Below are 23,533 nucleotides of genomic sequence, written 5' to 3'. Positions count from 1 at the left end.
TGCAATATAATATTTTGAAATATAGCAACATTGTAAAATGGCTAAATCAAGCTGATTAACATTCAGAACAGAATTTGAGTAGATCTGCAAAGTTGAATTATTAAAAATTAGATCAGATGATGATGTTTCTGACTTTGAATTTGTAGTATAACACTGAAAGCATGACTTGTGGTCATTTAAAAATTACTTTTAAAATGACATTCGCGTTGATTTTCTTGTTCCCTCTTTGTCACTTTCTCTCCTAACTTTCGTGCATTTTTTTTTCATTTATTGTAGGCAATTCTTATGCAAGAAGCTAAACGTAATTAAATGTGCAGGATGAAAAGATGGCACAGGCACTGCTGGTACCCCCAGGACCTGAAAGCTTCCGCCTTTTCACTAGAGAATCTCTTGCTGCTATCGAAAAACGTGCCGCAGAAGAGAAAGCCAAGAAGCCCAAGAAAGAACAAGACAATGATGATGAGAACAAACCAAAGCCAAACAGTGACTTGGAAGCTGGAAAGAACCTTCCATTTATTTACGGAGACATTCCTCCAGAGATGGTGTCAGAGCCCCTGGAGGACCTGGACCCCTACTATATCAATAAGAAAGTGAGTGTTGATTTTGTAACGTGTCTTTAAGCATTGAGCATTGATATCCTTTTCTGGAACTTATATACATATGACACCCATGATTTTTCTCCTGTGAAAGATTTTATAATACTCTTTACTGCCACTTACGTCTATGCACAGTACAATAAACAGAAACATTTATAAGAAATAAAGAATTGATTACACACTGAGGAAATAGGAATAGATAACAATTTCTACAATTCTCAATAATTGAAATAAATAATTAAACTTAAAATCGACACCAACAAAGCTAAATATCTGCTACTGCTAACATAATTAAGCACACAATAGACAACCAAACAGCTGTGCAAAAGAAAAGAAAACTGTAACTATGGGTTTATGGTATGCTTTTTAGTTCTTTTTTTTTTTTTTAAGAGAGAGCGAGGAGAGAGAGAGAGAATTTTTAATATTTATTTTTTAGTTCTCGGCGGACACAACATCTTTGTATGTAGTGCTGTATGTGGTGCTGAGGATCGAACCCGGGCCGCACGCATGCCAGTTGAGCGCGCTACCGCTTGAGCCACATCCCCAGCCCCTGCTTTTTAGTTCTTATTTGGCTTGAAGTTTCTAGTGGACAGTAATAATCATCTACTTAACACTCTTCTATAGGCAGATAATACATGGAGGTGCAGGTTCACCAGGACATATATTTTTGTTTTCCACCCACTAACCTGGAATAGGATTAAGAGCTAATCTTAACCATACCAAGATTCTTATGCTGTATTTGGAATACCTATATATGCTTAAAACACTATTGGGGGGAGGGAATTGTCAAGATTAAAAGTAAAATAAAATCCCCAAACTAAAACAAATAAAACGTTCAAGTTTTCTTCATCTATACATGACTTAGAGCAACAATTATGCCGGGTGTGGTGGCACATTCTGTAATCTCAGCAGCTCAGGCTGAGGCAGGAGGATCTTGAGTTCAAAGCCAGTCTCAGCAACAGGGAGGCGCTAAGCAACTCAGTGAGATCCTGTCTCTAAATAAAATACAAAATAGGGCTGGGAATGTGGTTCAGTGATTGAATGCCCTGAGTTCAATCCCTGATAACAACAACAACAAAAAAAGTAACCATTATGACTGTGACCTCTGAAGGTTAAATGCTCTGTAAGAATTAGTTTCTGTAGTTAAACAAGCTTGGTGATATTTTATAGGAAATATTAAAAGAACAAATGGAGGTGCTATGATTTCTAACTGGGTATTTTGGCATTTTATAACCACAATTTATGTTATCTTCACATGCATAAAAATATTTCAATATAGAAATTCAGGGTAAATTAATATCACTATGAGCTGGTGACTTATGGGTTAGGGAAGATGTTGAATACCTATTTTAGTCAAAGCAGACCCTTTAAAAAGCAATGGTTGAGAAATTGCATTCTTTAAGCAATATTCAATATATAGTTACAAAATAAATGCTGGCTAAAGGAAATGACAGTTAATCATTCAGATGCAGACTAGCCTCTTGCTTTAAAAGAGTACTTCTCAAACTTGCCTGAACACATGGGTCACCACTAAATCTTATTAATATGCAGATTCTGATTCCACAAGCTGGGGTGGAGCCAGAGATTCTCCCTTTCTTTACAAACCATCAGGTGATATGATACCTATCCTGCCAGGACATAAATCACATTTTGAATAGCAAGCCTTCAAATGTTTAATTTAAGATCATAAAAACAAGTGAAAACAATTAAGCAGGTTCTTTTTCCCCCCTTTTTAAACTAGTTTCAGAAAAGGTGGTATTAATTACATAATCATACACACCTAAAATATTTTTTTTCAGTACTGTACTGCAGAGTTGATAAACAAAGTTCTGAAATTAAGTTACAGTATTATTATAAATGGTGATGACAATGAGACGTCTCCCAAGAAACTGAAAAAAAAAAAATTCTCCTCTGAGAACTATTGATCTAAAGTATTTGAAAAGATAACCTCAAGAGACAGGGACATTATTCACTCTGACATAGTTAAAAATATTTCCTACTTAAGAAGAGGAAAATGCTCAGCTTGGTGGGATCATGGGGGAATGGCAGGTAGGGGAAAGGAGAATAACAGGGTAAACATCATCCAAGGGAGATAGACCTTCTCAGTAGCACTGAAAGGGCAAGGCCAGCTCATTGTGCAGGAGCTACCCTGGGCTAGCCCTAATAGATGACATAAAACATTCTGCATCATTTGATTAAATCAGCTGGTTTTGACTCAAAGCTCAGCAAGAAACTTCTGTTTATAATTGGTTTTCCCATAGATCTGCTGAAAGGAAAGAATGTTCTGGTTATGCCATTGTAATTATTTTAGTTCATGTGAATGAAAGTAATATATCTCACTGTAAATAGATTGGCATCTGATTTTATGTGTCAGGCTTTCAAGTTTGGTTAATATGAGTCTGCCACTAGAAAACAGAATTGCTCTCTTTATGCTGACAAAACCAGTTGTTATTACCTCCAGAGCTGAGAACTAGACTTGGGTCATGATTTATTCCCAGTTTTGCTGTGACCCTTCCTAGGAGATCTCTAGTCAGGCTCTTTACTGTTGGCATCACTCTTGTTATAGATGAAGTACTGGTAAAGGTGGAGATTGAGGTGCTACTAAAGAAAGAGACAATGATGCATAGAATGAGCTAATGGAAAGAAACTAACAGAAGAAAGTCTAGAATTTATGATTGTGGCGTGAAGCTATTTTAATTGTATGAAATAATTCAAGCAAAGAGCATTTTAATAGCATAAAGCATAATGCGACTGTTTGCTGTCATTAATAAGTGATATAGTTTGGTACCACATATGGATGGATGGCATCACAGTACATTTTCATGGCATGTAACTTGACCATGGTGATAATGTGGAGATAGTGACAACGATAATAATAGCTAATATTTGCTGTGCTTATACTGTGTTGAATATTACTTGAGTAATTTAGCTCATTTAATATTCTGGGCACCATTGAAGTGGTTACTGTTGTTAGCCTTAGTTTACAGACAGGGAAGTAAACTAGGTAATTAGCTTACCAGGGTCACAGTCCATAAGTGTTGGATACAGGATTCAAATTTAGACAGTCGAGCTCTAGAGTCAGAGCTCTAAACCACTAACTATGTAGAGTATTTATTAATATAGTAAAAGGTTTGTGGGAAAAAATTGGTTGTATTGTGTTTTTAAAATTCAATAATTGATGTGGTCCTACTCATTGAGATGTAAAGCTTACTCTTGCTTCAAAGTAGCAAAAATTTTAGTGAATTTACAAGCTGTGCATTTGCCTGAGAAAAAGAAGCAAATAGTACTCCAGAGTAGAAAACAACAACTGTAATATAGTTCCAAATATGGTACTTACAATGTAGTAGCAACAGGAACTGTTTTTTTCTATAGGCACACCATTATTTATCACTATTTGTAAACCTGACTTTAAAGTTGGCACTAATCCACCCTATCATCTGTTATTGCCTCAAGTAATTTCCAGTTTGTGTACATAGTTTAATAATATCAGAGCCCTAATATTCAAATGTTTTTCTTGTAATTCTTACATTATCTAGGACATTGATATTTTATTCCTAATTTTTCATAACTGAAGGTTTTATGTTGGGTTTTGTTCTCCAGAAATGAACTGGGACTATGTTCTTAAGGTCTGCCCTGTTCCAGAACATAAATTTAATAAAGATGCTCTTGGCATGTTAGCCTAATTCCACTAGTACTACACAGGATAATCCTGCAGGAGTAGCAGAGGATTCCATTTTTTAAAGGACATTTAATTCCTGCTCACTCTGTTTTTGGCGATATTTCAAAACAAAGTCCTTCTCTAATGTTGCAAGTAAAAATTTCCTTTTCATGGAAATTGTTTGAAAAGTATGAATTAATGCACCTTAAAGGATAGTGAACTTTTACATGTTATTGCTGTCATTGAATGCCTAAATTGATCTTGATTGTTTAACTGCAAGATTTAATGATCTAATCCTGTGAAATCAAGACAATCCTTCTGCACTTCAAGGGAAGTCTTCCCAAAGTCCACTGACCCTGCAGATAATCCTAGTTGTAATCTTGCTAGTAAAGGTTAGTTTACTAGCCATCTTCATAGAATTTGTGGGAGTTTATTAAAATTGGTTAGTTAAGTAATGGTTGGCTCCAAGGTCTTTAACAGTAAAGGGCAAAGGACAGAGAACATGTTCTCCCTGCTCCTTTTGCCCACAGTACAAATATTTCTGCCTACCTATTCAAACAGAGCTTGTCGTCAGTGAACATGAATATATGGGATATAGCCCATAGTTAAAGGGTAAAAACATATTATCAAGTAAATCAATACAGAGAACAGATGTCATAAAGGTGAATAGCATCTTAAAGTAAACCCATATTCAATTAAAACAAGTGTTTAGTTTAAAACTATGCTATTAAATACTGCAGGGAGAATGGAAAAGTCGATTACAGACTCTGTGCTCAGTGGTGTACAACTACATCTAACCTAGTCCTCCCTAGAATGAAGGCTACAAGGAAATTGCTGCTTGAATTCTGGTTACATGTAACATGCCAAAGAATGCAAATTTATATACTAAGACTTAGTGGTAAAGGAAGCAATTAAGGAGTGGTCAGAAACAGTGTGATTTGTTGGGAAAGATGTGAGGAAGGAGGTAATTTGACAGCTGAGGACATGCCCAGAGAGCAGGATTTATCAACCCCAAATGCACGTTAGAATCACAGAATCACTCAAGGAAAGCATCCAAAATACCCACATCTGTGCCCATTCTCCAAAATTTTTGATTCAATTGATCTGATGTGAGACTTAAATTTCAGCAATTTAAAATTCTCTCCAGCACATTTTGGCATGCAAGATTTTTAAAGAGCCACTGATATAATAGTGGGTCAATTTAAGTGGGACATTACTGTCAAATCTGTCCTGGAGATGTCTTCCTGAAATAGCAGGGAGTTGTCATTAAATGACCTCTCAGGTTCCACCTTTCTCTAAGATTCTGTGACACTCATTTTCAGAGTCAGAGGGAGAGTTTGACAGGTTGTGAGTAGGACTGAAGAGTGGATTGAATTGGCTGAAGCTGAGATGACTCTTATAGGAGAAAAGAAAAGATGATCCAAGACTGACTTATTTGGCAATCACCGGGCAGCATAGTTTAGATGCTAGGTTGATGATTATAGCTTTCAGATCATAGAACCTTAGCTATGGAATGACCTTCAAAGTGATGTTTTCAGGTTAATTTTCAATGCAGCTGTCCCTTCTCAGTATTAGCTGGGAAGCTGATCCCTTCCCAGCTGATGTGCAGAATCAGCAAAGCCAGGTAATTCAACCCACTTGAACAATTTTTAAAAGAAGAGAACAACTAAAGGGGCAATAGGAAGCCACCACACATTTTGGAGTTAAAAGATTTGATTTAATTAAAATATCTAGAAAAACACTATTTTAATAGCATTGTGTACAGAATAATCTGAAAAGTTACCAAAAACTGGAGACAGATGGCAAGCTTTAAATAGAATTGAAATCTGTAAAGCTACATTATAATTTGCTAAAAAATTTTGTGTAGGATTATCAGTTTGTATCAGTAAGTTGGAACCTTAGAGACAGATTAGATAATAGTAAAGTGTATTTTACAGATAATTTTATGTTAATTTATGGGAGAAACACCTAACATGTATACTTTACCTGTTTATAATGGTTTAAACAAATAAGTTTGAACAAACACAGAAAAAAAAAGGTTTTGATGTATATCAACTCTTCAAATAAGCCACATGTCTAATTTAACAATTTCTTTCTCATGTTTTCTTTTTCAGACTTTTATAGTATTGAATAAAGGGAAGGCAATTTTCCGATTCAGTGCCACCTCTGCCTTGTATATTTTAACTCCATTAAACCCTGTAAGGAAAATCGCTATTAAGATTTTAGTACACTCATATCCTTTTAATGTGAATTGTCCAAGTGCTATTTCTAAAAAGAAAAATTTAAAGAAAATGTCACCCTTATTGCAAAATCCTCATAAAATTTCTTTGAGATTAATGGTAGGATTGTTAGTTTAATTGATTTATTGCCTTTGGCTTTAGCATGAAACTTTATGTAATTAAGATTATTATAGAATCATTATTATAATTCTTGAAGTAAATTTGAAAACAGTGTAGTGAATTCATGTGGAATGAATTCATGTGTAAATGAACTATATTTGTATAGTAGGTAGAAGACCTGATCCCCTTCAGACTTTTATTAATTTTAATTAAATAATTAATCTTAATTAAATAATATATAACCTTTGCTAAAAAACATAATTTATTGTGGTTAATATTATTATCTGTTTTACTAAATGCTCAAACTCTTTTGGGGGCATGAGCATTGAACCCATGGCACTTTACCAATGAGCTGCATCCCCAGCCCCTTTTTAATTTTTCTTTTTTTTTTTTTTAAAGAGAGAGTGAGAGAGGAGAGAGAGTGAGAGAGAGAATTTTTAATATTTATTTTTTAGTTCTCAGCGGACACAACATCTTTGTTTGTATGTGGTGCTGAGGATCGAACCCGGGCCGCACGCATGCCAGGCGAGCGCGCTACCGCTTGAGCCACATCCCCAGCCCTTAATTTTTCATTTTGAGACAGGGTCTTGCCAAATTGCTGAGGGTTTCACTATGTTTCTTAGGCTGGCCTTGATCCTCCTACCTCAAGCTCCCAAATTGCTGGGATTACAAGACTTTGCCATTTCACCCTGATAAATGTTTAAACTTTTGTACCTTAATTGGCTATATATCTTGGCACCTGAGTCTATTCTCCTCTTTTCCTTCTTTCATTCCTCCTTTAGTAAATATTTATTAAACTTTCATTGTGCTTCTGTATCTGGTTGATAATATATGAAAAAACTATTTTTTCATATTTGTTAAAACTATTCGTAGTCTGAGACTGTAGCTCATTAGTAGAGTGCTTTCTATTATGCACATATACACATGACCCTTGATTTGATCCCCAGCACTATCAAAAAAAGAAACTATTTACATTTTCAGTCAAAAGAATTTTGTGAAGGGGAAGAATATAAAACTAGGTGTAGATTCTAATAGATACTTAAGAAATGATAAAATAGAAAGGTGATTTGATTCAGGCATTGTTTAAGAATGGGCTTTTATATAGGAAAATTCAAAACAGGCTTATATATAAACTAAAAGACCGGTTCACCTAGAGACAGAGCAAATGGGACTGACAACCTTTTGAAGGGCATTTGAATTCTCTCATTCTGGGTTTATATTGGAAAGTAAAGTATATTTTTTAAATACGATATTTATCTCAATATAATCATAAACTTCTTGCAGTGAGGTCTGTATTGAAATACCAAAAGAAATGATTACAGTTGATTCTTCACAACACTTCTTTACTGGTTTGGAATGATGTGGACCAGATGCAGGAGGATAGCTAGATGGCCTCTTGGGTTCCCCTAGAGTTTAAAGTGAAAACAAAAACATTAGCAAATAATGTTATCTTATTGACACAAAATTTTATTATGTTGTAAATTATAAAGGAATGAGTTACATCACTACAAGGAGAATCTCCCTACAGTGGAGTTCTCAAGGTGATCTTTGAAAATATTGTGCTTATATTTCTCAGGTTTGTATATTGCATTCATTAACCTATTGTCCCCATGGAGTTTTTTAGTTAGATCAGAAGTGCAATGATTCCACTTATATCATACTATAAACCTAAAAAATGGTGAGTTGCCCTTCTACTACAACTTCACAGAACTGACTTGAATGAAAAATATTTCTCATTTGCTTCAAATACTTAATTCAGTTTTGTGAGCATATGATGTAAAATTTCAAAAAGAATAGACCAAGACCATGTGACAGGCTTTAGAGTTTATTATTAATTTTTACCATTGTCTTAATACTAATAAGTAAGATTGATTTTCGAGTTACATTGTGTTGCTAAATTTTGGTGTGGTGGTGGTGGTGGTGGTGGTGGTGTGTGTGTGTGTTGGATCATTTTTAAATATCCATGAAAACAAACTAACAATTATTCCTTAACTATAATCTACCTTATTCAGCATGCTTATCATGTGCACTATTTTGACCAACTGTGTATTCATGACTTTGAGTAACCCTCCTGATTGGACAAAGAATGTAGAGTAAGTAGGAAAAACTTACTGGAATGAGAAATGCACACATGTATTCTCTAGCTCTGTCCTTGTGGTTATGGTCTGACTTACCATTTCCACTTTTTGAAGTCAGGCTAAATACTTCTAAGAAAAGTTATATTTCCATAATATGAAAGAAGATAAGGAATGTTCTTTGGGGGAGTTTTTCTTCTTTGAGGTAAGTTTTTTTTCCAACAAATTTATGATAGTACCCATTTAAAAGAGGCTATCAATTAGCATCCACTAAACCAATCATTTACGTCTTAAAGTTAAGATTCAATCATTGTTACACATTATAGATGCCGCAGTCCGGCTGCAGCAAAATAACCTGGGGGGGGGGGTGATGAACAACTTGTGTACCTTGATACAGCAGGAGTCGGAGTCGTTTATTGTAGGACAACAGAGGTATTTATACATTCCACACAGCTTATCTTAATTAGCATAAACTAGATACATCAGTCAACCAATAAGGAATCTCCACACTTAATGGCGTTACTTCACAAACCACTCCCTCTGGCAAAATGCCAGGCGCCATCCAGACTTGTTTACAGACTCTAACATATAGATATAGTCCTGAGCAGCCTCAGATCCTGGCTGTCTCATTCTTTCTCCCTTTGAGACAAAGACCAGGGGCAGCTGTTTAAACATTTGTTAACACAGTTGATTCAGTATTTTAACAGAATCAATAGGAAAAGCCAAAACATGTTATTTCTTGAGGTCCCTAACCTAGCCCTTTATATGCACTAAAAGAAATGCTTCCATTTATCTTTCACTTTAAAGTACTTTTAATTTCTAGAGATTTTCTATTTAACTTTTAGAAAATAAAATGTTCCTCATTGTTTCAAAACATTAATATGAAGCAGCACAATTTCTATATTATCACATTATTCTCTTGTCAGTCATATATGAGATTGTTTGTATCAAAGAAATATGCTTTTTAGGGAAATGGAAGGTATTTAGGTCATATAGACTATTTATGTATAGTATAATACAATGGCCAGATATTTGATCTATTCAGTGAAAATTTGAATACACTTTTTATTTTTATAAAGTAATGTCCAATGGAAATAAAATATTAAAGCAAACACCGTCATTTTTTATTTCTAACCATTTTTGAAGATTTCTATTAGAATTTAATATTCTATTCTAAGCCACTGTTTGTCAGTGATTTAACATGTTGAAAATTTTTTTAAAAATAGTAGTTTGAAAATGCTTTCTAGAAGGTCTTGTCATAAAGAATCCAGTTCTTTTGTTGAGGCAGGCTATTTAACAGAGCTATTAGTTACCATTTGTGATTCTGGAGTTAACAAAATAGACACAGCTATATAAAACTTCTGTATGTTCTTTCCCAGCAGGAATTATTGAAGCATTTAAACCTGTATAAATTTCATTTATTTGTATTAAATTAATGAAAAATAGGTAAAGGTGGTATTTGATATATATATATATATGTGTGTGTATATATATATATACATATATATATATATATATATATCTTTTTTAACAGAATTGGATTAATGTACAGACATTTTAACCCATTATGAAATAGTCAGCAATACAGAAATTTTGAACTGCATTTTTCAGTTAGAAAACTTTGTGCAATTTTTCTGATCAATTATCTCAAGTAGCTTGACAGCAAGGTATCAGGAAAACAAGCAAAACAGTAGTGGTTACTACATAAACAAACAAAAACAAAAACCTAGAGTCCAATGAGAAGAGAAAACAATTCAGTTCTGAGATGAAAACAGAAGCCATTGAAATTGGAAATGGTTCCTGTACAAAAATGTGACATACCCCAAATAGGCTCAGGATGATATAGTATAGCGAGGAGAGTGTTATGTAAGGTAGGGCCCTGTTATAGATTCCATAATCACAGAAGAAAAGAATAATAAAAATAAAAACAATCCTGTCATATGGATGGAAGAGACAGCAAGATTAGGAGTCTAGTAGGGCCTGGGCCAAGAAAGATCCAGGTTTCCTAATTCCTACATACCTGTCCAATCTGGTTTGTTAATAAGCACTTTGAATACCTGTTCTATGTAAAGCTCTTTCTCATAGTTCAGTTCTAAATCTCTTTCATGCACTACCTACACTGTATGTCCCCATGTAGATTACATTTCCTAAAACAAGATCAGAATACTTTAATCTCTCTCAGAGTAATTTCACAAACTGCCTAAGAATAGATAAGAGCATTAACCCCTAACATGACAAATAGGACATATATGTAATGTGTCTCTAAGTCCTTTTAAAAAAACACATCTCTCTCCAAATGGAAATGTCATAGTGATTATATTTAGTACAAAATGATCCAAACAAAAGTGCAAGTACACATATAAGTTTGGGATTTTCAAATACATATTCTCCTAGTAGTCAGCTACTTCATAATTATGCAAAGATAGGAATTATACTTATTGCTCCTGAAACAATTGAGTTGTCAAGAAAAATGGAAGAGAATATACTTAGGAAAACAAGATGTGAATCTTTCTGCATACATTTTTCTCCGGTTTCTTTGTTCCGTCATATGAGAAAACTTTCTGCAGAAGAAAGTTACAAATACCTATCCCAACATTATGCACATATGACACACTGGTAGACTGGAGGGTACAATGGATTTTGATAAGAGCAAATGAAATCTTTGTGAGTTGAGTGAAGTATTCTTAAAAATAGACTGAGATTGGACTTTTAAAGAACACAATGTTTAAAAATGAGTAACCTCAACTATTTCTGGAAGAAACAGAAACAAAAATAACTTTATTGTCAATGCTCAAAGGAAAAATGAACTACATTGGATAGCAAACAAAAGTCTTCCATCATTTTGGAGGCTAAAATTGGAATTTAAGCAAGAATTAAATGATTTGACCCAGTGAGTTGAAAAGAATTTTTTTAACTGTGAATTTTGGTAACTATATAAATATAGACACATACAACATACCAGAGAACTGAATCATTTCTTGTGACTGTAAACATATATATATACAATTATATATGGTGAGATACAAAGAGACAGGAGAGGTGGGTAGTTTTATAATTATGCCTGACCCTTAATGACAAAAAAATGAAGTATATTTTCCATATAAAGACGCATAAAATAAACCTAAAATGAATCTAATCATTATGAAATTTGAATAGAAACATTTTCATACAAGTGAATCCAAGCTATGTTGCCTGTAGAGTTCTGTCCAATGAAGGAGTCATCAGCCTCATGTTGCTATTGAATTTGGCTAGCTTTAGCTTTTGAAATGATGATATTTGGGATATATTGATTTCATCAAAATATAACATGGAAATTAAGTTCACTTGCTCCTTCTTACTTTGTAATTTGGCCACTGGGAAATAGCACATCACCTTTGTGGCTTACATTATATTTCTGTTGGACATTTCTGTTCTAGAGAATCAAGCCTATTGATTATCCACAAAATACATGAAACTGTTTTTCTAAAATCCAAAAAGTATAACAAGAACAGATGCCTGAAGAATATGTTTTCTCTTCACTTTAACCTTTTACTTAGTCTAATAAGATTAATTAGACTAGAAGATTCTTTGACATAGAAATCCAGAATAAAAGTTTAGTGAATTGAAAAAAAACACACACACAAGAAGGATTTCATATACTTGAAAACATGTGTTTTAACAGTTCAAATTAAATTATTAATTTTGGTTTGGATGCTTTTCCTAGGTACACATTCACTGGGATCTATACCTTTGAGTCATTTATAAAAATCTTGGCAAGAGGGTTTTGTTTAGAAGATTTTACATTCCTTCGTGATCCATGGAACTGGCTGGATTTCAGTGTCATTGTGATGGCGTGAGTAATTTTCAAAATTTTATAATTTCAAAGGGAATGGCAATAGTTACAGCATAAACCAGGATATTGAGACATATCATGAATGTAGAGCTTTCACGTTAGTCAAGTTAGCTATATGCCTCATGTATTTTGAGAATACATATTGCAAGGTAAATAGATTTACTAAATGAGCAATAAATGGAATTACTCTGATGTCACAGTATTTATCTTCATCAAAATGAAGTTATTCATTGACTAAAATTTAATAGCTACAACTGTACTTTTATTGTTTCTGCAAACAGAAATATCCATATTAGTGAAACCTACATAGAAATAAAACAACAATTTTTTTTTTCCTTAAAGGCACCCTTCAGCAGATGCCACCCTGAGGTCTATGGCAATTCTGTTTTTAACTCAAGGGGCTATATATGCCAAATCCAGCATTAATTATTTCTTTAGCATGAAATTTTCCAAAACTATCAGTAACTCTGATTTAATTCTACAGGTATGTAACAGAATTTGTAAGCCTAGGCAATGTTTCAGCTCTTCGAACTTTCAGAGTCTTGCGAGCTCTGAAAACTATTTCTGTAATTCCAGGTAAGAAGAAACTGGTGTAAGGTGATAGGCCCCTTATATCTCCAACTTTTCTTGTGTGTTATTGTGTTTGTGTGTGAACTCCCCTATTACAGATATGTGACAGAGTTTGTGGACCTGGGCAATGTCTCAGCACTGAGAACATTCAGAGTTCTCCGAGCACTGAAAACTATTTCAGTGATTCCAGGTGAGAGCTAGGTTAAACACCGAGGCTGACTTTATATACACTACAGTAATATTCAGGTTGATATCAAATGTATGCAATTAACCTTGTTGCTTATTGCTCATTGGTTACATTAAGGAATGCCAAATAATGTTTCAATGTCAGTTTATTTCCTAAAATTTTAGTAATTTCTGCTTCTTTGTAAAGTCAGCCTTTGAGTTTAACAAAAAATTGCATGAGACATCTACTAAAAAAATATATATATATATATTACTGGTTTTGTGCTCTCTCTGTCCCCACTCCCCACTTCTCTCTCTTGCATTTGATGCAAAGTTTTGTCTCTTGCATTCTGATGAAGCTTTGCTACCATGGCTTTACTAATTTGTATTTTACCATTCACTGCAGATCTATTTCAACAATAGATCTTCTTTGATAAAGGAGAAAAGATTATATGGAAAAGCATGCACATTGCATGGGATTTCTATATCTTAAAATTCTTTTCTCCTCTAAATCACTGCTACATGGAGGCTAGTGTAAAGAATGGGTTGGAGGGAAATGGCCTCATGAAACACAGAATCCGAAAGGAAAAACAACTGCAACTTTGTCTTTTATATGGCAGCACATAAAACCGCACAAGCAAAACTTCCTGCCTAGATATTTAAACTTTAATTTTGAACCTCCAGAAAGCATACCGTTCATATTGAAAGTCTGCGCTTCATCTACTTTCCAGATCATAAGGCTGTCCATAAAGCTTTGGTGGGTACATGGCCAAGCAATATTTTGTGGGGAAATAGGTATGTGTGCAGCTTGTGAGAAAAAAATCATGGTTTATGACACTCTTCCTCAATTGAGTTATTTCTCCTCAGGTTTGAAGACCATCGTGGGGGCCCTGATCCAGTCAGTGAAGAAGCTCTCAGATGTCATGATTCTGACTGTGTTCTGTCTGAGCGTGTTTGCTCTAATTGGACTGCAGCTGTTCATGGGCAACCTGAGGAATAAATGTTTGCAATGGCCCCCAAATGATTCTGCCTTTGAAACCAACACCACTTCCTACTTCAATGGCACAATGGATTCAAATGGGACATTTGTTAATGTAACAATGAGCACATTTAATTGGAAAGATTACATTGGAGATGACAGTAAGAAGTATTACCACATATGTTAACCTTAGTGTTGCTGAGTGAGTTTGCAACTATAGATAGTTGAGATTTTGTAAAGGTACTTTCTTAAAAACCTTATTCTAATTAGTTATACATGACAGTAGAATGCATTTTGACACATTGTACACAAATGGAACACAACTTCTCATTCCTCTGGCTGAATATAGTGTAGAATCACACCAGAAGTGTAATCAATCATACATATATATAGGAAAATAATGTCCAACTCATTCCAATGTCCTTCCAATCCCCACAACCCGTCCCTTCCCCTCACACCTTTCTGCACAATCCAAAGTTTTTTTCATTCTTCCCCACCACCCTCCATTATGAATTAGCATCCACTTATCAGAGAAAACATTTGGCCTTTGGTTTGTGGGGTTTGGCTTTATCCATTCATCTGTTTAAGGGCATCAGAGTTTAGCTATTGTGAATTGAGCTGCTATAAACATTGATGCACCTGCATCACTTAGTATGCTGAGTTTAAGTCCTTTGGGTATAACCTGAGGAGTGGGATAAATGGGTCAAACAGTGGTTCCATTCCAAGGTTTCTGAGGAATCTCCATACTGCTTTCCATAGTGGCCGCACCAATTTGCAGTCCCACCAGCAATGTATGAGTGTACACTTTTCCCCACATCCCCGCCAACATTTATTGTTACTTGTATTCTTGAGAACTGCCATTCTGACTGGAATGAGATAGAATCTCTGTGTATTTTAATTTGCATTTCTTTAATCGATAGAAATTTTGAACATTTTTTCATATATTTGTTAACCATTGTATTTCTTCTTCTGTGAAGTGTCTATTCAGTTCCTTTGCCCATTTATTGATTGGGTTATTTGGAGTTTTTCGGTGTTATTTTTTTTTAAGTTCTTCATATATCCTGAAGATTAGTGCTCTATCTGATGGGTGTGTGGTAAAGAGTTTCTCCAATTCTGTAGGCTCTCTCTTCATGTTCTTGATTATTTCCTTTGATGATAAAAAGCTTTTTAGTTTGGATTCATCCCATTTATTGATTTCTTGATTTTACTGCTTGTGCTTTAGGAGTCTGGTTAAGGACATTAATGAGCATGTAGAAAATAACTGAAACAAATTTGGGGATTTTATTTAGTGTGAGTATGACTGATGAAATGAAAAGAGTTTGTTTTGTATATTAACAGGTCACTTTTATGTTTTGGATGGACAAAAAGATCCTTTACTCTGTGGAAATGGCTCAGATGCAGGGTAAGGAATACAATTCTTAAAAAAAAAAAAAGATGTCAAATCTTATGAAACGAAAGAAAGAAAACAAAACAAAAAGAAAATGAAAGTCAGGAAAAAATACAAAAGGATACTTACATATAAATAATGAGAGCATGTCTGCCTACCTAGCAAGGGCCTTGTCTGACTTTCTGAATTACCATTGACCCTAAATTCACAGCCTTTGAAAAATCATTCCTTTGGATAAAGATGTTTTCTCCAGAATTTACACTCAGGATGTACCTAATGTATTTCTCCAATGAGTGAAGACCCATAGTCAGCTTTTTCTGTAAACCCATCAGGATTATTTAGGAAGCAGAGGAAAAGAACACAAGGTGGGCACATTTTTGTTAATGTGCGATTGTACTGATGAAGTAAGTTTTGTTGTGGCAAAAAAAAAAAAAATCCACAAAAGAATATGTCTTTAGGATGCCGTATGTTTCAAGAAAATGCCTTGAAAATTCAGGTATTCTTAAAATCGCATGAATCTCTGAGCAAAGAGCCAAAGGTATGTCCAAGTCTGAGCCAGAAAACTGCATAATTCTTCTATTTGGTTACATTCTGCAATGAGAGATCCTTTGATATCTTAGTCATACTTCTAATCTCTCACATTTAACATATTTTCCCAAAAGTACTAAAAATTAATTTTAAATCAAGACATATAATGTTTTAAAAGCAAGGAAAACAAATAGTAGGTGACTCAGAGGCCATAAAACTTGAACATATTTTAGGGCATCTTAGAACAGAAAACTGGTATGGTCATAAAATCTAAGAGCATCAATGGAAGTACATATTAGTCTTATATATAGAGCTTTGGGGAATTTTTTTTCCTGACAGTTTTGGTACATGAATGTAATAAATAAGAGCATGGATTCTAGGTTCAAATTCTAACTCCACAGTCTGCAAGTTCTTTGAACTTGCAAGTGTACTAAACTACTAAACTCTTGGTTACTTCAATTTATATATCTCTAAACTTGGAAGAGTAATACAGTCCACTCTTAAAGTTGTTGTGATGAATATTTATTTAATGTACATAAAGCATTTGTACTAGAACAGGCTCTATCATAAGCATTATAATTTATAATATCATAAGCTTATAATAGGATTGTAACTAATGCTATTATTTATTATTATGGTTAACTCAAAAGACTAGATAAATGTTTGGATAAGGCTAGTTAATGCATATTTTATTCCAATGAAAACATAATAATCACTTCTCTTTAATAAATACCTACTATGGGTTAAGAAATTTGCATGGTAAAATTGATAGTCACTCTATTGTTAAATGTCAAAATTCTAAAAATATCTACCCAGTTTCAAGACTTCATATAAGGTCACAGTAATAAAAATAACATACCATTGGTAAAAAAAAAATAACTGGCATATAGATCAATGAAACAGAACCCAAACCCCAAAATAGTCAAGTAAAAATATAGTCAACCAATTTTTGACAAAGAAGCAAGCAAATGTAATTCAATAAACAAAATCTTTTCAACCAATGATGCTAGAACAATTTAAAGAAACAAAACTAAAACAGAACATATATCTTCAACAAAACTTACTCAAAATAGATTATGCATTTAAGTGTAAGATATAAAACTTTTTTAAGAAAATATAGGAGAATCTACATAAATTTGAGATTGGTTATATAACCAATTAGCACAGTCCGTGAAATAAAAAAGGTGATAAATTGACTTTATTAAAGTTAGAATCTTCTGTTCTACAAACACATTGTTAAGAAAATGAAGAGACAAAGCACATAATAGAAGAAAATATTTACAAAACCCAAATCTGATAAAGGACCTACACTCAAAATATACAAAGAAACTCTTAATAACAAGGAAATAAATAACCCAATTCAAAAATGACAAAAACTATCCCCCCTCCCCTCCCCTTGAGGATAGGAAAGGCAGCAGAATACAACAGACACTAGTATGGCAATATGTAAATCAGTGGATGTGTAACCCATGTGATTCTGCAATCTGTATACAGGGTAAAAATGGGAGTTCATAACCCACTTGAATCAAAGTGTGAAATATGATATATCAAGAACTATGTAATGTTTTGAACAACCAACAATAAAAATTTTAAAAAAAGAAAAAAAATGACAAAAACATCCTGAACATACAACTCACGAAAGTATATATACAGATGGCTAGTAAAATACAAAAAGATGGTCAACATTATTTATTAGTAGGCAACTACAAATTTAAACCTCTATTAGTTTCCACTGTATACATATTACAGTGACTAAAATCTCCAAAATACTGGCAATATCAACTTCTTGGTGTACCAACTTATGGATGCAAAATAACAGGAATTCTCCCTCATTGCTAGTGGGAATTCAAAAGAGTTTGGTGGAGTCTCACAAAATAATCACAATTTTTACCAGATGATCAGAAAACTGCACTATTAGATTTTCAGTCAACCAATATAATGACATATCTATACCAAACCTGTAAGTGAATATTTGTAACAGTTTTGTTCATAATCACTAAAACATGGAAGCGACCTGGATATCTTTAATATATGAATGAATAAATACATTATTATACACATACAGTGACATATTAAGTGATTTTTAAAAATGAGCTAATAAGACAAAAAAAAAGACTTTAATGAATCTGAATGCATGCTTCTATGTTTAAAGAAAGCCAACCTGATAAACATACATGATATGATTCCAAATATATTGACATTCTGGAAAAGAGAACAGTACAGATGAGAACAAGATCAGTGTTTATAGGGGTTCATGTTTAAGGGTTAAGTACGTGATTAAGTGAAGCATGTGGGATTTTGAGGGTGGAGAAAGTATTTTATGACTCTGTAATGGTGAATACAAAACATTAAGCATTTGCCAAAACTCACAGAACAAAGAGTAAACCTTAACATACACAAATCATTTTAAAAAATCCTTTGTAATGTTTAGGGATCCCAGGATGAAATAATAAATACGAAAAGACTATTTAAATATATTATGAATTGTATGAAACCATTTGACTAAAGGAAGTGGCATAATAATGTGCTATCCTAAGTCACTCTAGAAATGAACAGGGTCTATGAGACTAAAGGGCCAAGGAACAGTACTCTAGTGGATAAAGTCATTGCTCGTGGTGGTACGAACTGATAATCCTAAAACTACTATGCATGTGTACTGGTATAGAACAATTAAGCAAGTGGATAGTGGATAGTAGGAGGCAAATTTCTCACTTTTGCAGTGACATGTTTCAAATAAAGGGAGAAGTCTAGAATGATCCTGTGGTAATGGATTTGAGTTGGAGACATGAGCATGACCTCAAATTTAGCTTAATCTTAACACAAAGGATTGATGTATTTGTGTGTGTGTATACATCACAAGTTAGCATATATGTGACCTTGTTCTGTGAGGTGAGAAGCACTAGAAGCAACGAGATCTTAGTAGCAACCAACACCCAGCTAACATCTGACCTTGGTTTTTAATACTGTTCTCCAATAAAAGGAAATGGGAATCCTTGGAGAAATGGTTGATTACAGAACTAGTGTGGAAAATAAAACGAACCTATAGCATCTTGTAAGGTCAGGAAGTACAAAAGTGGTAAGAAAAAAATAAATAAACAAAAACAAAATATACATCCAATGGGTATATCAAACTGGTACAAATATCAACAATAAAAGCTGGTAATGACCAAAGATTGAAAAATTGAGCAAGTAAATATTACATTTTAATTCAAAGTATAAAATGAATATTCATGACTATAAATTGATGTAAGTAATCAAATAAATAAATAAGTGTTAATGGACAAATATCCCATGCAGAATTCCAAATAAATTTTATGTATATACTGCCTTTATAGAGATCATAACTGTGCATTCTTTAAGTGTGGACTGCGCATTCTGACTTTATTCCAAAGAGTGTAGTATAAAAGAGAAAGAAAAAAGTAGACTTACAGTGAAGAAACCTAGCAAACACTATGTCCTGTCAGGTGATCGATGTTGTCAACAATGACAAATGACATTGATTAAGTGCATGATTTTGGCATGATGAGAGGATAATAGTACTTTTATTCTGTATTTTTCCACCCCAAAATCGATAACCCCAAAATAATAATGAAATAAACATGACATAAATCCTAACTTAGGTACATTCTATAAAATACCTGACTTGTGCTCAAAACTGTCAAGTTTGCCAAAGACAAGGAAAGTCTGAAAAACTATACAACCAAGAGGAGACTAAGAAGATATGAGGATTAGATGTTTGTGTGTCCTGGAAGAGAAAAGGGATGTTGAGGAAAAATTGAAGAAATAGGAATAAAGTCTAGATTTCAATTAATAATAAAGTATCCATATTAGAAACTGGGCATGGAGGATGTGGGAGATCTGTACTATTCTCATAGATTTTCTGTGAAACTAGAATTGTTCTAAATCATAAATTTTATTTTAGATAATTCTACAGAACTAATTGAAATAGCCCATTAATTAAGTGGTTTCTCACCCTTCAAATGTTTTCTGACATTTAGCTTTTAATTATTTGTTATTGCCACTTTGTAAAGAATAATTATGGTGTCAGAGCCAAAGATCTGCAGTTCTAAATGTCTGTAGATATGGTTCCTTTATGCCTAACTTGATTCTGGTTTTCCTGGTAATTCTGTTTTTTATTTGATGAGTTTCCCTGTGAGCAGGCACCTAAGTGTTCTAAAATGGAAGGCAAAAAATAATCCATTGCAGATAATTCCAGGTTATGACAATTCCTACAAAGCAAGATGGGTTGAACTTGATATAATTTCTATACTGACCTCATTATCAACCCTCTTTTTCATAGTCAGTGTCCAGAAGGATACATCTGCGTGAAGGCTGGCCGGAACCCCAACTATGGCTACACAAGCTTTGACACCTTCAGTTGGGCCTTTCTGTCCTTATTCCGTCTGATGACTCAAGACTACTGGGAGAACCTTTATCAGTTGGTAAGATCCAAACTAACATGAATAGAATCTTTTTTGAACATATATAAAATTTTAAGTATGGATATTTGTTTAAAATACTCTGGAATACATAAAAGGTTATGGTATAAAGTAAGTGTGCATAGAATCCTCACTGCTCAGTCAGTTATATAGATGGAGAGTTTCTTATATGAAAGGCATTCTGCTAAGGGCTGTGACAAATGCAAAGAATGCTCATGGCTTTGAGGAGTTTATAAACTAGTCATGGAGATTAGAAACAGCATGTAAAAGGATTTTACAAAGTCAATCATACAAAATTTTCAAATTAAAGCTATAATTAATTGAGGCTAAAAGAGGGAGGAAGGAAGGTGTCTCTTCTAGAAGATTTAGAGGAGGATGCTATGGGTGAGGAGCCCCACTGAAAGAAATGAAAGATCCAGTGTTCTCCGTTGTTCTATCACCCTCCTTTATTCACCCTTCAAATATATATCCAAAATGCACTAATGTGAAATGTATTTATATCAGATGCACTATGGTCAAACTTCTGATAATTTGATTATAACTTTCGTATGTGTGTATGCTTCCATATTTTAGGAGCAAAAGAAAATTGATCAAAATAAATTGAATACTAAAAAGCATTCATCGCTTGATTTCTAATTGTGATGATTAGATCTTTATTCGGGGACACTATTCTAAAATACTGATAAATTTCGCTTTTCTCCCCTAGACATTACGTGCTGCTGGAAAAACATACATGATATTTTTTGTCCTGGTGATTTTCTTGGGCTCTTTTTACTTGGTAAATTTGATCCTGGCTGTGGTGGCCATGGCCTACGAGGAACAGAATCAGGCCACACTGGAAGAGGCAGAACAGAAGGAGGCAGAATTTCAGCAGATGCTTGAACAGCTTAAAAAACAACAGGAAGAAGCTCAGGTACAGAGTGATAAATAAGTACAGCTTTATTATTGTTTTAGTTATTTAGTAGGAATACTATTGTATCACAGGGGTTAAGTTGGAGCTAGCTTTCTCATTTTGAGTGTAGAAATTACCTTTAAAAAATAAAATCATTCAAACCTAAAATTGTTTCTGAAGTTACAGCCCAAGAGTTCTTTAGACACTATACATTACCAAGAAATTAGCTAGTAGCTAGATAAAGCGTTAGAGATAACATTTACTATATGATTACCTCATGGAAACAGAGAGAGGAATCTAATTTTTAGTTTAATTTGAAAAAGAAGTATAAGTGGCATTTCCAACTATTATTGTTTCACCTCTAATTTTCTTGTTTTCTTCTGAAGTTAATTGATTTTTAATATCAAAGAGATGACATTATGTATGCCAACACTTAACCATTCTTCAGGACATCTGCATTGCAAAACTTGTTCGCTACAGTCCATATCAAGATATTAGGAAGTCATCAGAAACTAAACACCAATTTCAGATTTTTATTAGTATTAAAGTTGATTTGGTTAGGGGTTTAGTGAATGAGTCACTCAGGTCTTAAGGAATGCAGGCAGGAGCACAATATTGTAGCAAAAGGGGAGTAGGGGAAAACATGTATTTTAAGATGAAGACGGTGAGAGATTGTGAGAATCTGATTCATGTCAGTTGCAGATACAATTCTTTTACATCTTTGCCAACACTTGGTATGGGCAGTCTTTTTAATTTAGGTCCTTCTAATAAGCATCTCATTGCTATTTTAATTTGCATTTTCCTAATGCTTTTCATGTTATTATTTTTTACCTGTATACCTCTTTTTTGAAGTGACTATTCCAAACTTCATCTATACCCTTTCTTTGTTAGTGTTTTTAGTTAGGCTTGGTTTTGTATGAATTTAATTTTGAATCTTCTTTATATATTCTGGGTACAAGTCCTTCGTCATATATATTATTTGTGCACATATATGATACTTTGCAATTATAATCTCCCAGTTGTGTGTACACACACACACACACACACACACACACACACACACACACAACCTCTGAGACACATTCCAAGATTTTTAAATTTTTTTTTAATTTTTATTTTCAAACAGCACCTCACTAAATTGCAGAGGCTGGCTTTGAATGGGCAATCCTCCTGTCTGTTCAATCCTCCTGACTGTCGTGCCACTGGGATTATAGGCATGTGTCACTGCACCCAGTTACTAACTGTATTTTTTGAAGCAAAAGTTTTTAATCTGAATTAAAATTTCCACAGGAGGGCTCTCAGAGAAGATAGGTTCAGCAGAGACCTGAATACAGTGTTTTCTTCCTAGGTACAAATCTCTCTATGCCAAGAGTCCCACAGGACGTTCCAGTCCCTTAAAGGAAGAGAACATGGAGGCAACTTCCGCCTCACATGTGTCATTTTAGTTTATTTAATTTATATAATTTTTGACTTTTTAAAAACTCAATGATTTTTCATGTTGCATCTAAGAAATTGTTGTCAAACCAATTCCACAAAGATTTTCTCCTATATTTTCTTACAAATCCAAATAATTTTACATTTTACACAAAGGTCGATGACTTGTTTTAAGTTAATTTTTTGCATAGAGTGTGAGTATTATATATTCTTTTTTTGCATATGAATATGGAGATATTCCAACAGCACGTATTGAACATAATATCCTTTCTCCACTAAATTGACTTTGAACCTTCATCAAAAGGTCATCCACACGTAAGTCTGTCTGGGGGATTTATTCTGTCCAGTTTATTTGTCATTCTTACACCAATAGCACACTCTTTTAATTACTGTAGCTTTTTATATGCCTTGAAATTAGATTATGCTAGCTCTTCAACTTTAGTTTTCTTCTCAAAGTTGTTTTGTAGTTCCATATGAGTTTTAGAATAACCTAGTCTATTTCAGTTTGGTTAATTTTTATTACTCTGTCTTCAAGTTTATCATCTTTTCTCAGCAGTGTCTAATGTGCTGTTAATCCCATCATGTGTGTGTGTGTGTGTGTGTGTGTGTGTGTGTGTGTGTATGTGTTTGGTACTGGGG

General features: G+C 33.8%; 1 protein-coding gene across 2 annotated transcripts in view; it reads left to right on the top strand.

Moving 5' to 3' along the window:
* Positions 1 to 295: 295 nt before the first annotated feature.
* Positions 296 to 23,533, top strand: part of LOC308631159 (sodium channel protein type 3 subunit alpha) — a gene marked incomplete at its 5' end in the record, with an annotated part of 82,616 nt that continues 59,378 nt past the window's right edge. For both annotated transcript variants that reach the window (XM_081262147.1, XM_081262146.1), the window contains 9 exons: positions 296 to 590; positions 6,369 to 6,500; positions 8,607 to 8,686; positions 12,372 to 12,500; positions 12,985 to 13,076; positions 14,103 to 14,375; positions 15,553 to 15,616; positions 20,430 to 20,571; positions 21,275 to 21,481. In XM_081262147.1, coding sequence (XP_081118273.1) covers positions 327 to 590; positions 6,369 to 6,500; positions 8,607 to 8,686; positions 12,372 to 12,500; positions 12,985 to 13,076; positions 14,103 to 14,375; positions 15,553 to 15,616; positions 20,430 to 20,571; positions 21,275 to 21,481 — 1,383 coding nt within the window. The remainder of the gene's footprint in view (positions 591 to 6,368; positions 6,501 to 8,606; positions 8,687 to 12,371; positions 12,501 to 12,984; positions 13,077 to 14,102; positions 14,376 to 15,552; positions 15,617 to 20,429; positions 20,572 to 21,274; positions 21,482 to 23,533) is intronic.

The sequence above is a fragment of the Spermophilus citellus genome (genome assembly GCF_964194105.1).
Source record: "Spermophilus citellus genome assembly, chromosome: 11".
NCBI lineage: Eukaryota > Metazoa > Chordata > Mammalia > Rodentia > Sciuridae > Spermophilus > Spermophilus citellus.
Note: the sequence above shows the minus strand (reverse complement) of the source record. Positions and strands in the feature narration are given on the sequence as shown.